At 42.6% G+C, this 13,595-nt stretch overlaps 1 protein-coding gene across 2 annotated transcripts; it reads left to right on the top strand.

The window, feature by feature from the left end:
• The first annotated feature begins 3,687 nt into the window (after positions 1–3,687).
• nt5c1aa (5'-nucleotidase, cytosolic IAa) lies at positions 3,688–13,378 on the top strand. Of its 2 annotated transcripts, XM_086015265.1 has the most exons (7): positions 3,688–4,152; positions 6,525–6,569; positions 8,388–8,555; positions 9,087–9,216; positions 10,785–10,907; positions 11,695–11,879; positions 11,957–13,378. In XM_086015265.1, exons 1-7 carry the CDS (start codon positions 4,012–4,014, stop codon positions 12,311–12,313), a joined length of 1,149 nt encoding a protein of 382 aa, XP_085871391.1. In that variant the 5' UTR covers positions 3,688–4,011; the 3' UTR covers positions 12,314–13,378. The 2 variants fall into 2 exon arrangements, with proteins under 2 accessions (XP_085871391.1, XP_085871392.1); XM_086015266.1 differs by lacking the exon at positions 6,525–6,569.
• Positions 13,379–13,595: the final 217 nt, after the last annotated feature.

The raw sequence follows: 13,595 nt of genomic DNA, 5'->3' as shown, positions 1-13,595 counted from the left end.
TGTGTGCGTGTGTGCGTGTCCGTGTGTGCGCATGCATGTGTGAGCATGTATGTGTTTATGTTTGGGTCTGCGTGTGTGTGCGTGTGTGTGGTTTTATTCACCGAGGAACATACACTTTAAATACTCACTTAGACAAGTTTTTGTCTCAACAAAGTACATTGTGGATAAGCCAGTGAAGGGAATGTAGAGATGTGAGTAGTGTGTCATAGTGCCGCCCAGTGGATGGAAGCAGCATGTCAGGCCAAATTATTATAGAATGTCCCTTAATTTTAGTAGTAACAGATGTTCAAATCTAACTCTTATATATTTTTATTGAGTAATTTAAGTCAATAAATGAAATGATTTTGTGCACAGTAAACCAAAACTGTAGCTATTATGCTAATAAGTGCGCTATTGCAATAAATCACAAAGATGATGTGCACTAATTCGTTGTTGATTTTTTTTTGGGCCCTTTTTATTTCCACTGATTTGTTAAATAATCCTACAAAATGGCCCCTTAACAAGTCCTTTTCTGATACAAGGACCACAGTCGTTATGAGGACCACTTTGGACCCCAGAGAAAAACATTCAATTTTCTCCCAAAAGAAGTATGCAATTTGTTGTGTGGAGCCTCCAGTTCAAAATTCAATATTGAGGTGCCAAAGATGGTCTTGTTTTCCTTGGAGCTGAAAATGACAGGATGCGTCACTCACATCACCAGAAATGCTAAGGAAATGTTTTATATTTACTTTTGAATCATTTGTAAATGTCGATTTGTCTGTTTTATTAGAAGCAAAAAGGTAACATGCTTATTTTTGTTACATGGATTAAAACACGTGGATATCAAAAAACTGTTTTCGCCTCCTCCTGTTCTGTTATAACAGAAGTGCAGACCCGCAAAGTGTAATGAGTCACCATCTCGCGATGATGTCACCTTGCTGCAGTGACGTCAACCCCTGCTGTTCCCATGGCAACCATACCAAGGCCGACCAGCTATCACACACACGAGCTTCGCCGTGGTAGCAAGCGCACGCATCATAACAATTATTATATTCTCATGATGATTCACAATGATGAGTAACTTAAAACTTTGCCTGTGATATAATGAGTAGGAATAAATACATAAAGACTGTATTAAATAATTATCACAAATAATAAGTAAAAATAAGTAAGAAATTAAAAAGATTAAATATTTAATACAATTTTTGATAATTACAATTTCTTTTCTATTCAGTTATATAATTAAACAAGGAATTCATTTATTGTAAATAATACAAATGTTAGTGAGGTCCACCGTAAGCGACTGAATAACAATTAGTTCATGTCTCTTTGTGACACACCAATTGATTGAGCACCGCACATCACCATTGTGCTACAATGGAAAAACTTGTGATCATAGACTTTGAGGCTTCACATAAAATATCGTTCTGTCTTTTTTTTTTTTTTACTGAACCACCAAATCATGGTGAAATTGTCATGGAAGAATGGGATGGCCTGAAAAAGAGGAAACAGGCTAGAATGAAGGACGGAGTGTGTGTACGTTTCCGAGAGGCTTTTGACAATGCTCCGTGTGCATTGTGGCAACAGAGACTCTCCACATTTTGATTTCCATTCTTTGACTTTTTTTGCATGTTTTTTTTTTTTTGTGTGTGTGTGACGCAACCATAAAATAGTAGTTAGAGAAAGACGAAATGTGTGATGATAACCAGCAAAATGGAATGACTGAGACAGCATAGGACAGGATCAGGCAATTTATTAAATACGAATTACATGCCCAAATGTGTTTTGCCAAATGAACGCTAATGTAAATAGCATGCAGCTGTAAGCATAACAACTTGAAAGTCAACCAGCATGATGGGACAAATTGTGTCCGATTTTAGTGGTAGCTTTCAACTAAAAAAAATTGCATTTAGTGGATTTAGTGGGCTTTCAGGTCCAAGCCCCCTATCTGTGAAACTATTCGGATTGGGATATTTTCACCTCATTCAGCCACTCTCCATGGATCAATACGAATCGTGAGCCTCGCTGGATCACGTTTCGGCTTCGGGATAAAAACTCACATTTGTGCAGTGGGGCAGAGCTGCAGATGGAAAAAAACAGCAAGAGAGGGAGGGAGGGAGGGAGGGAGAGAGGGAGGACAGTCTGGATATAGCAGAGGTCATGGCAGAGTACAAAAGTGTTCAGTGGCGCCACATGAGGGCGTTAAGACAGAGCCGAGTACTTTGAGACCATTCCAGTTGGAAAAGGAGTGACGGATAAATGTGAACTATCCATCCATCCATTTTCTAGAGAAAACATTCAGTTTGACTTTGGCAAGAGTGGGCGTCAATCGCAGGTGTGAAAAATTGATCTGTGGTGATGCGCCACAGATGCCTTTAGACGTGCTGATCAATTGTGCCTCCGACTCCGTGGGACAATCGGCATGCGCGCTAATGGCCTTGCAGTTAGGCGGTTATCCATTAGCAGATACCTTTAGGGTAATTCAACATGTGCGCAAAGGCACACACACGCTCACTCGCTCACATGTTCACTCAGTCACTCGCTCACATGTTCCCTATCAGTTGCTCACTCAGTCGCTCACTCGCTCACTTGTTAACTCACTCAGACACTCATTCACTCACTCACTCGCTTACACTCCTATCACACTCTGCAAAAATCATCTAACCTAGACTTAGAATCTTATATCAAGCCAAAAAGTCTTTTTGATCTTGTTTTGAGAATCATATACTATGCAAGGGTAGAATTTGTAAAATTATTAATGTTGTTTTAAGATGATTTGTCTTTTATTTGTTACTTAGCGTTTAGATCTTAAAAGGAGTTCATTTACATGCAAAATAAGATAAATTACTGTCAAAGTCTCGGTTTAATGCTATGGTTTATGTTTTCAGAGAACTTTTAGCTGTGAAAACTTTTCAAGAACCTGGGGTGTATCAATATCAACACACTTCATTCACACTTTTTGTTGCACGGTAGTTGACTGGTTAGCACGTCCGCCTCACAGCGTAGAGGTTGTGGGTTCGAATCTGGCCCTGCTCTTCCTGTGTGGGATTTGCATGTTCTCCTTGTACCTGCGTGCGTTTTCTCCGAGTACTCTGCCCCACCCCATTCCACAAACATGCATGATAGGTTAGATTCACCTTTATTTTACTTTAACATAGTGCTTGAAACTAGTGTTTCACCACTTTTTTAAGGTGTTTCTGCCTTTTCAAAAGCCAAGATCATTTTTCTTATTTCAAGAAATCTTAGCAAGTGTAATTACCTGACTGCACTGGCAGATCATTTCACTTGTTTGTAGTCTGAATCCTCTCAAAACAAGTATTTATTTCTTAAATTTAGACATTTTTGCAGTGCAGTCTCACTCACTCACTCACTCACTCACTCACTCACATTTGAACGCCAAACCTCTGAACTGTGAGGCCGACATGCTAAACGTTAGGCCCCCGTGCAGCCCATTTCCTTTCATATACAGTATATTCTATTTCTTCACGCTGTCTCACTTGTCCAAATAATATTCCTCCACACCCCATGTGCCTTTCCCCCGTGTCAACACCAGGCAGCAAAAGGACAGAGCTTTACTGAACACAGAAGCGGTGCCCGCGATTGGTGGCCAGGAGGGCCGCGGCGTGGCATTGGCCGTGACGCAGGCAGCCTGTAGCGGCACAAAAAAAGGGAGGGAGGGAGCAAGGGAGGCCGGTGTTGCTTGCAAGTGAGCAGTGGGGGAAGAGAGATAGCAGCAGATGGACTGCGGCTCCCGACAAATACACTTTCCACATGACCCCGTTCACTAGATTGCTATGCGCGAGAGGGGTTAGCTGAACATTCTTCTTTTCCTCTGGATCTTTGCTCTTCGCGCAAGGGCAGCTTCCAGCAGGCAGGTGCACGCTCAGCAAACATCAGCCACTCGCCAATGCACCTTCGAGGGGAATCCTACTAAATGCTTCAGACAGCTGCTGGACGTTGCCTTGCATTGGTGACATTTTCGACTTACTAAGGCCAATCCGAGAGGGCACCTTAAGGGTGCTCACAATCTCTATGGTGAAGATGAGTGAAGACCCCGTGAAGGTGAAGGAGCTCCAAATTTGCGCCTCTTCCAATGGAGAGAAGAGAGAGTCGTGGGAGGAGACTGATGAGCTCCAAGAAGACTGCCTGGGACTCACCACCAAACCAAAACAGGTAAGTCCAAGCAACTTTTTCACCCAGTTGTTTACATCAGCACTAATAGACAGTCTTTTTGGCGTCAGCTGTTAACGAGCACATGAGCAGCTTATGAAGGGTCATAAGGAGGATCACGCAGTATAAACAGCAAACAAGTGACCTGCTTCGTATTTCTGCTGGTATAGCAGAGGGCATTTATTATTATTTTTTTTCATTTTTGAAATACAATGAACCGTTTATCACGTTCAAAAATCACACGCAATATGGAGGCACCTTTAAATGCTTTAAACACATTTATCCAAATAAGTTCACCAAAGAAGAGGTCAAAAGTGCTTGTTTCAAGCTGTTCATTTGTCACTCCTCATTGAAGTTTACAGTAAAACGCGTAAAAAAAGAGACTCAAACATTGTACATTTCAACAGCAAAATGTTCAACCAAACCACACCACCAAAGCAAAGAAAGTCCACTAGCTTAATGCTAACATATTGCAAACATTTGCTTTTATGTTACAGTACTTATAAGCCACGAAACAACTGCTACTAGTCTCTGTGCTGTGTGAGGACCCAAAACACAACAACAGCACATTATTAGTGAGTAAAAATTGTATCATATATTGTTAAAACGTTTTTCAAAATTATTCTAAAAATGTGTTTGCACAAATAAAGGCTAATAAACACCGTATCCCTAATAGACTCCTGGTACTCTCTAAAGTTAAACTCTTGGCCACTACATACTGTAAACAACAGCAAAGGAAGTATTTGGTTTACAAACTGTTAACAACTTTGAACATGAGAAGTGGGCCTATTGTAGATGACAATATTTTCATTCTCATTAAATAGAAGTTTATGCAGTATTATGTCTCAGAATGCTTGAGAAACGACAATGTACGTTTAGGCTAAAAACAAAAAGAGGCGACCTTGGTGAAACAATCTCATTAGGATTATTTGGGCTGTGGATCATTTATTCAAAATACCTGATATCTATTTTAAGGTCTTAGTACATCCTGTCGTCAGTAGTAAGACAATCCAGCGCACTAGTAGAACAAAAATCAAAAAAATTCCCACTACGTTATGCCGTTTCTGCACACTATTAGGCCAATAATAGGACAAAATTCTCAGTGAATTTTATACTGAATATTTTACCCTCAAATTTTTACTGAGACCAAATATAGTGTTTATAGAGTAAAATGTACTCTACAAAATTACTATGTACATGCTGCTAGTAGGGTAAAACTACTAGTGGGCATTTTTATGCTACTTGTAGGGTCCAGGAGGCTACTACTGCGTAACACATGCCGACTAGCTGGGCTGATTGTGTGACTAGTGCAGCATTGTAGTTTATTAGAAAGGTTTAATTGGTCACAAGTAGGCCAAAGTAACATAACTAGAAATACAGTACTGCTACTAGTGTGCCTCAGTAATACAACAATATAGACCAAGGAGCTAAATGGCTTTCCATAGTGGACACATGCATTGTTGCAGGTTCATGTGGCAAAAGCTGTAAATGTGGCTTAATGCACATCAATTGTTTGGCTGCTGCATTTCATCTTCCTTGATTCTCATTACAGAGATACAAGTCAACTTCAGTGCAGTCGCACTTCCCTTGCTATCATCTGCTGCAAAACGTCAAATCGTCCGTGGCCTTTTGCTCACCTATAAATATCCCCCTCAATCGTGTTACTTTGTGCTCACCCTTTATTTATTCCCGCTGCGAACCCTTTGCATATCATGAGACAATTACCTGGAAACTCCTTCGGACTTCCACATTTGTTTCTGTGGAATAACAGAAGCAGCATCCCCATGTATGCAAATAGATGAGTCAGGGTTTCGGGGGGCTATCACTCAGTGGCAAAGGTGCCGATGATGAAGGCGTTTACCAAGGGGGGGGGGGGGGGGGGGGGGGCAGTCATGTGATCCAGGCACGCTGTGTGGTCCGGCTGGCAGAGGGCAGGCTGTTAACGCCGACCGTATCGGATCGCAAGCAAAGACCCCCAGCCGCCCCTCCTCCACAACACTCCCACGGCCCACCTCCAACTGTATGACACGTTATTCATAGCGTAAACTGACTCTGGTGGATTAGGCACGTCCAAAATGTCGCAAACATCCGGAAGAGCAAAGTTACAGTGGGAGATTCAAACTGGGGAGCGTGGACCTCCACCAAGGCCAATCTTCAATGAGATAAACCCAAAATGACAAAGCACAACTACTCAGTGGTGTTTTATTGGTCTTGCTGTTTTTGTTGTATGTTTACATCTGCTTGGTCTAATTCAATTCAATTTGTAATTGTTTCCCATGTAGTTCCATTTCTGTGATCCATCATCACATTTTGCTCTTAACCAACACCATTTGTGTGTGCTGGATTTAAAAATGCAAACTGTCATTGTGCTGAAGGTGACAGGCAGACGGGCCCGCAAGGTGGAAGGAGGCGTGTTCTTTGTGAGTATGACACATGGACGAATGAAAGGTTTCGCTTTGTCTCCCTCCTCTTTTTATCCTCCCCTGCGATGGCTGCATGAAATGAACCGCCGGTCGAAGGTGTTGTGTGTTCAAACCATTGTTTTGGAGTGAAATTCATAATTTTTTTTATTTCTACAGTTATTATGGGATAGTCAATATACTAAAAAAAAAACCAAGACAGTATGACCAACATGTCATTAAAAGGTAAAAGTTGCACTTCAAGCTTGCAAACTCTCTGATACAACACTAGCGATTTTTCAGGTACGACAGCAGCATTAAAAGGTGTCAAAAATATTTTTTTCCCACAGTCATTACTGTTTGGGTAACATTTTCGGAGCAGACTATCGCATGATAAATATGAGCAGTTTTATGGCCCTTTAGACATGCAGAATTGGCAGCGTATGAAGAAAAATACAGAGACTCAGTCTGGCATAATATTGATACTTGACACTTTTGACAACGATCCGTCAATATTTTCCCCCACCCCACTGAAAAGGTGAAATTTAAGATTTGCTTTCCAATCTTACATAACCTTCCTCGTCTCCTTTTCTGGTTGTTGAAATGTTGAGTGTGTCGTTTTGATTTCGTCACATTTTGTCTGACTAGTGACAAAATAAAGCAAGGCCTGGTCTTCTTAGGTTTCATTTGTTTTTAGAATTGCACTGCCCAGGTTAAGTTAAGGGCCCGATCAAATTATCTGGTTACCCGCAATCAACCAATGAGCTTCTCCCATCTAATAGAAAAGTACAGCACTGAATTATTTTGCTTGCCACTATATGTCACTGGAATACATTGCTTAACAAATCGACATGATTTGTAGTAAATAATTTAAACCGAACAATATCACACACTGGCACAGTGGCTGGGAATCGCTGCACTACAGTCACGAATGCCACTTTGCCCCATTCGGAATGCAGCCAATCACCTCTGAATACCGGCACCAGAGCCTTAACACACAAACACACGCGGCCACATAAGGTCACACGTCTGGAGTGCGAAGCCGTGCTATTTTATTTGACGCGATTATTCAAGCTTGCGGACGCGCAACACGGCTCCCGACTGGTTGCTCTGTTGGCTTCCCCGCGTCGTAGCGCTGTGCTGACTCAAGTGGGCCTTTCAGGCCTGTAGCCTGACACATGCTGTTGTTTTTATTGTTGGACCGAAGGTTACCCAGGAAAAAACATACAAAGAAAGTGGATCTTTCCAGTTGGACGGTTGCGATTTTCCCATCATTTGAACCCTGACCCATCTAGGCCCATGCACCATTCACACTTGGAGTGAACTGCACCAAATTGAGGCCATCATACCATCAGTATGCTTGTTTGGTGTTCAGATGACATGCACACTTCCTCAAATGAACCGCAGGAATTAGAGCAACCGCAGCAGAGTTGGTTTTAACGGGACCAAATCTGACCACAGACTTGGAACCAACCTCTTCGAACCAAGGCACATCCGCATTACGGTGACAGCGCTCAAACTTGGCTGGGTGAAGCTATAAAAAGACCAAAAGCACTGGCTTCTTATACAGTGATGATGACACAAGTGAGCCCACTGCACCTAACTGGCATGTGCTAAATGATACATGTAGCATGGCATGTAAATAACTACGGTTTATTTTAGATGCAATTAATGACACATTTGAATGTCAATAATCATGAGAGGACTGTCTTGAGTACCAACCTCTCCACAACCTTTCTACAATTCTAGGTCCCATCACAGTTGAATTCCTCACGTTCAATCCCTTCCATTACCTAAGTGACACTCTCCTTGGTTTTGTTTCTCATTTTGCTGCTGCAGCCTAAGCCTGAGAACGCAGTGACGATCGCCGTTTCCACACGGGTTCTGTTTCGAACGGAGAGGGAGCAGAAAGTGTTCGAGCAGCACGGCGTGGAGGAATACCTGAGATACCAAATCGAACATGAGAACGAACCCTTCGCCCCGGGACCCGCTTTCCCCTTAGTCAAGGTTGAAAGTGGACTTCTTTGCATGCTCATCTACACTTACCAGCTATACAGAGACGCATAGGGACAAACATACCAACAATTGGGCCAAATTTGAGCAGTTTTCCTGTCTTCGGATCAAAATCAGAGAAGGCCCGGTCATCGCAGCTGCTAAACCTGTTTAATAGTTAGAATGGCAAATCATCTCGTGTGTGGTCAACACCCAGTTGGGCCGAGCCACAGATTCCCTGATTGTGATGTGAAAGAACGATTGCCGATCGGGAAGTGACATTGAGCTCTTGCGGGATACAAAAAGAGGAGCAACTAGTTATATTTACTGTATACGGAGGTGGTCCTAGCTTTTATCGCCACATACAAAAAATGCCAATGATTTTCCTTTTCATGATGCCAATAGGAAAACATTTCATGCCATTCTTTCGGTCTGAGTTTACCCCGCTTAGTTTTGTTAGCAACAAAAAGCAAAGAAAGAGATGTGAGGGAAAGGTTTATAAATCTTGTCGATGTGAAAATAACAATGTCGTCTTGTCATCAACAGGCTCTAGAAGCGGTAAATACCCGTCTGCGCGAGTTGTATCCGCAAAGCGAAGAGCTGTTCGACATTGTGCTGGTGACGTACAACCACGCTCACGTAGGGATCCGCCTCATCAACACCATCAACCATCACAGTAAGTCTTTAAAGAGGAAAGTCACCCCAAATATTTTATTTTAAAGAATATGTTCGATGCAGACCCATGAGTTGAAACAAGGCATTCAGATTAAAATTGCGTTTGTGGAATATGAGTTAAGCAGCAAAATCCACCCATTTTTTGCCATCTCGTGGGGCGGCCGTTTTGTCAGTTCTGTCAACGGAAAATGACATCCGATTTGATCAGGGTTCAGATAACGACCAATCATGGCTCAGCTTCAGAAAACAGATGAGCTGTCGGTGTTAATATAGCCCTGATGTAACATGATTTTTTTATCTTCTCGTCAAGACTATCTAGTTAGGAACAAGCCATTTCTGCAGAGTCACTATGCTGAAGCGGACGTAAACAACGTGTATCAACAGCTGACTTTTCATGGATCATTCCCACGCAAATGTCCTCTCCGTCACTAACCATTTCCTGTTTGCATCATCCAACGATATCAGATCCTCCGGACCTCACGCTGCGCCGGGTTCAAAACCACATCCCGCGGGATCCAAGGTTAATCCGCGGGCCCCAAAACAAAAACAACATCGGAGCCGCCCAGAAGAGTCGATGTTAGATCTCGCTGGAGGCTCTCTGCGTGAACACTTGAGCGGTTTAAGACCTCTGAGCTTCCCGACAAAAACGAAGACAAACAAGGCCTCTCTGATGTTACGGAGACATGTTGATGTTGAACAAACCTCCCGCAGAGAAGTTCATTGATGGGCCACTCTGAGTGAGGCAGTCATTAAAAAGTGATTAAGAAAGAATTCCATCACGGTTTGCTGTGCGTCTTTCTCATAGGAAACGTTTGACACCTTGGGGTAACATTTGGATATTAATCACTCATTGTACTTTCATGCAGGGGCAATTTTTTTGAAAGTAGCCTTGACATAATTCCTAGGCATTTGTACACATAAAGAGGACTTTCCTGTTTTCATAATCAGTGTATTTCAGATGTCACGATTAAGACAACCAAATCACACTGACATGTTCGATCGGACCGATGATGAGTACAAAAATGACTAAAGAGTACAAAAAAACTGCAGGATGTTTTCCTTGGATGGAAGGCTTGACAAAGTTCAAGTACAAAGAGTTGAGGGAATCAAATCCACCAGACCGCAAATACAAAGCTAAATAAACAATTAGCGAGATGAGATCTAGTAGGACCAGTTGGATCACTTGGAGGCTTTTATACTGCAATTCTGTCCTATTTGGTGTCTGCTTTTGTCTTGAAAACCACATGGATTGCTTTTAAACTCATCTGTTTTGAAAATAAATCCATACGTAGCATAAATGGAAGTAAAGATGGAAAAGTTGCAGTTGCACAAAAAGTTAAAGGAATACTCAACTACAGATAGTGGAATGACTCTGTTGATTGGGATGTTTTAACATGACCACAGAGGGCGCCCAGCATCTTACGTGGCTTTTGCATGGGGGAGAAGGGCTAGCTGGCTAGCTAACCTCGTGCCGTCACATTTCTCCTCGTTATGGCAACACTCGGCCACTCTTCTGGATTTGAAGTGGCCTGCAAAGGAATGATGTCCCTTCAAATGTGTTGTTCCCAGATCTTTTCATTGAGCGGTTTTGCATGACTGGCGGAAGCAGCCCAATCGGCTACCTCAAGGCCTGGCACACCAACCTCTACCTGTCGGCCGATGCAGAAAAGGTCAGGGAGGCGCTGGCTGAAGGTGAGTGCCTATTACATTTCAATAACGTGGACTAACAATCATAAATGTGTTTCTCCTTCCCTGCTGTGGCTTGAGATGACTTTTTTTGTGGCAAAACACCTGAATTTAAGTGGAATCTACTCTAAATTCATTGTGACATTAACATCAATTAACATGAATTATTCCTTATCCCAGTCACTGATAGTGTAGTGGTACACACGCCTGAGTTGTGTGCGGGCAGCGTGGGATCGATTCCCGCTCAGTGACGGTGTCTGTGTGTGCCCTGCGACTGGCTGGCGACCAGTTCGGGGTGTAGTCTGCCTTCGCCCGTTGACGGCTGGGATGGGCTCCAGCACCTCCCCGTGACCCTGTATAGGATAAGCGGTTTGGAAGATGACACATGACACATATTCCTTACCCCAAGAATCCTTTGGAACCCACAAATCTCATTTAGACATCATATCAATTGGCATTTGCTACGTTTAGACCGTCAAGGGAGGATTAAGCGTAGGACCACACACCTCCCAAGGTGACTCTACAGGCTGCATACACATGCGCATACGCCAGGCAAAAACGGCATCCATGACATTTTGTTTGAAAGGTCTTAATTAGCTGGGAGGCCATCTGCTAGTACTGCCTGGATGTGGAGGATATCACTGCGCGTGCTTTCATTATTGCTGAAGAGTGATTAAATTACATTGGAAAAGTTCAGAATCAAAAATACACTTCTTGCGTGTGACGTCATCAATCAACAATCAACTTGCGCCAAGGAATTAAGAGCAATTTTGACATGCCAGTTGATTATCAGGTATCGCGGCGGCAACTATGTTCATGCCAGAGAAGCAGACAGAGGTGTCGGAGACCCAGCTGAGGGTGGCGTTTGACGGCGATGCCGTTCTCTTTTCCGACGAGTCTGAACGCATTTTCAAGGCCCACGGACTGGACAAGTTCTTTGAACACGAGCGGGAAAATGAGGACACTCTGCTGGATCACGTATGTGCTTTGAACTAGTCTGTGTGACTGTGAAATCAATATAATGAATCACAATCTACCCTTATCTTCTCCAAAAGGGTCCACTGAAAAGTTTCCTGGAGGCCCTAGGGAAGCTCCAGAAGAAATTTTACGCTAAAGGCCAGCGCCTGGACTGCCCGATCCGGACCTACTTAGTGACGGCTCGAAGCGCAGCCAGTTCTGGCATCCGAGCCCTGAAGACTCTCAGGGCCTGGGGGTTGGAGATCGACGAGGCCTTGTTCCTGGCAGGGGCGCCCAAGGGCCCCATGCTAGAGAAGATCAGACCTCACATCTACTTTGACGACCAGATGTTTCACGTGGAGGGCGCGGCCGAGATGGGCACCATTGCGGCCCACGTGCCTTATGGCATCGCGCAGAAGCACAACGCCAGACAAAACTCCGGTGTGGGGAAGTAGACCAGAGGAGAATTGAAAATCAACGTGTCTATCTAAAAGGCTCCTCTGATTATTTTGTAAGTGAGAAAACTGACTTATACTCAAGCTAATTTTTGCTGCTTTCAAGCCACAACTACAACAGAAACTCAAGCAAACACCAAACATCACGGAATGCTTGGAGATGCTAAAGTCGCTGTGAATAAAAGCCATCGGTACAATATGGAGATAGGTCAAAACATATATGCAATGCAATCAGTGGAACACCCAAAGTCAATTAGTTCTGTGAAGCTGGTTGATTTCTTGGTTGTTTGGTTCTATTTTACATGTTTGTTTGTTTTTGTTTTTTTACCTATCCGTTGTTATCTGATGAACTCACATTTGCTGTTTTGTAGAGAAAAAAACCCATTACGTTAACCTTCCATCCATTTTCTATACCATTAGACTCACTACAGTAATAGTATTGCTTTGACACCTTGTGGTAGCTTCTTGGTCCCAAGGAAATATGTTGAAGTGAATTAAGGTGCTTCATTTAAACACCGGACAGACAATAATGGAGAAGGAACAAGAAGGTGTCTGCAGAACGATACTGTTACCTAGCGACTTTTTAGAGGCACTGTACTGTTACAATTACAAAATGTTGTGTAAAATAGTACGCGTATTTACGATAGCATCTGCTTGGTATGAGCCCATGACTGACATTTAATTGGACTGCTCATATTATAATGAGCAAATAGCAACCTTTCCTATCCTATATGTTTGTGTTTCTGGGGGGCCTATCATCACGTTTCTTATTCAGTATTCTTTGTGGTAACATCACACACACAAAAAAGGAAGGCATATTTTTTTCCCTTTTTTTTCAGAAAATTTGTCAGAACTTCAAATTGTACAACAACATTTGACTTTGGAGGTGCTACTGTATGCGACTAAATGTATTTCATGTTATGAGTGAAAATTCCTAATCAAATACAGCTTTTCATAGTTCGTGCCTTTGAGTCAATAAGCACACCGCTTGCAGCGTTTGTTAGAGCAATACACATTGGCCCTAAAATGTAGAATGTGTAAGAATAAATGTAAAGCTGATGCTAATGGGACTCCTTTTCTTTTGGGGCATCACAGGTTAAAATGTAATAATCTACATCCTTGAATACAGTTAGAATACAAGTGAAGCTATTTTATTAAGCACACAGCGATTTTTTCCCTCGTCATGTGTGGGTCTCTCATATTTAAAAAAAAAAAAAAAAAAAAAAAAAAAGGTTGTTGGGCTTTTCAAAATCCAACAAGGATGAGTTAATGCATATTATCC

This window comes from Filicampus tigris, chromosome 18 (genome assembly GCF_054856515.1).
Source record: "Filicampus tigris isolate MCC_2025a chromosome 18, RoL_Ftig_1.0, whole genome shotgun sequence".
Taxonomy (NCBI): domain Eukaryota; kingdom Metazoa; phylum Chordata; class Actinopteri; order Syngnathiformes; family Syngnathidae; genus Filicampus; species Filicampus tigris.
This window is presented reverse-complemented; position numbering and strand designations above follow the sequence as displayed.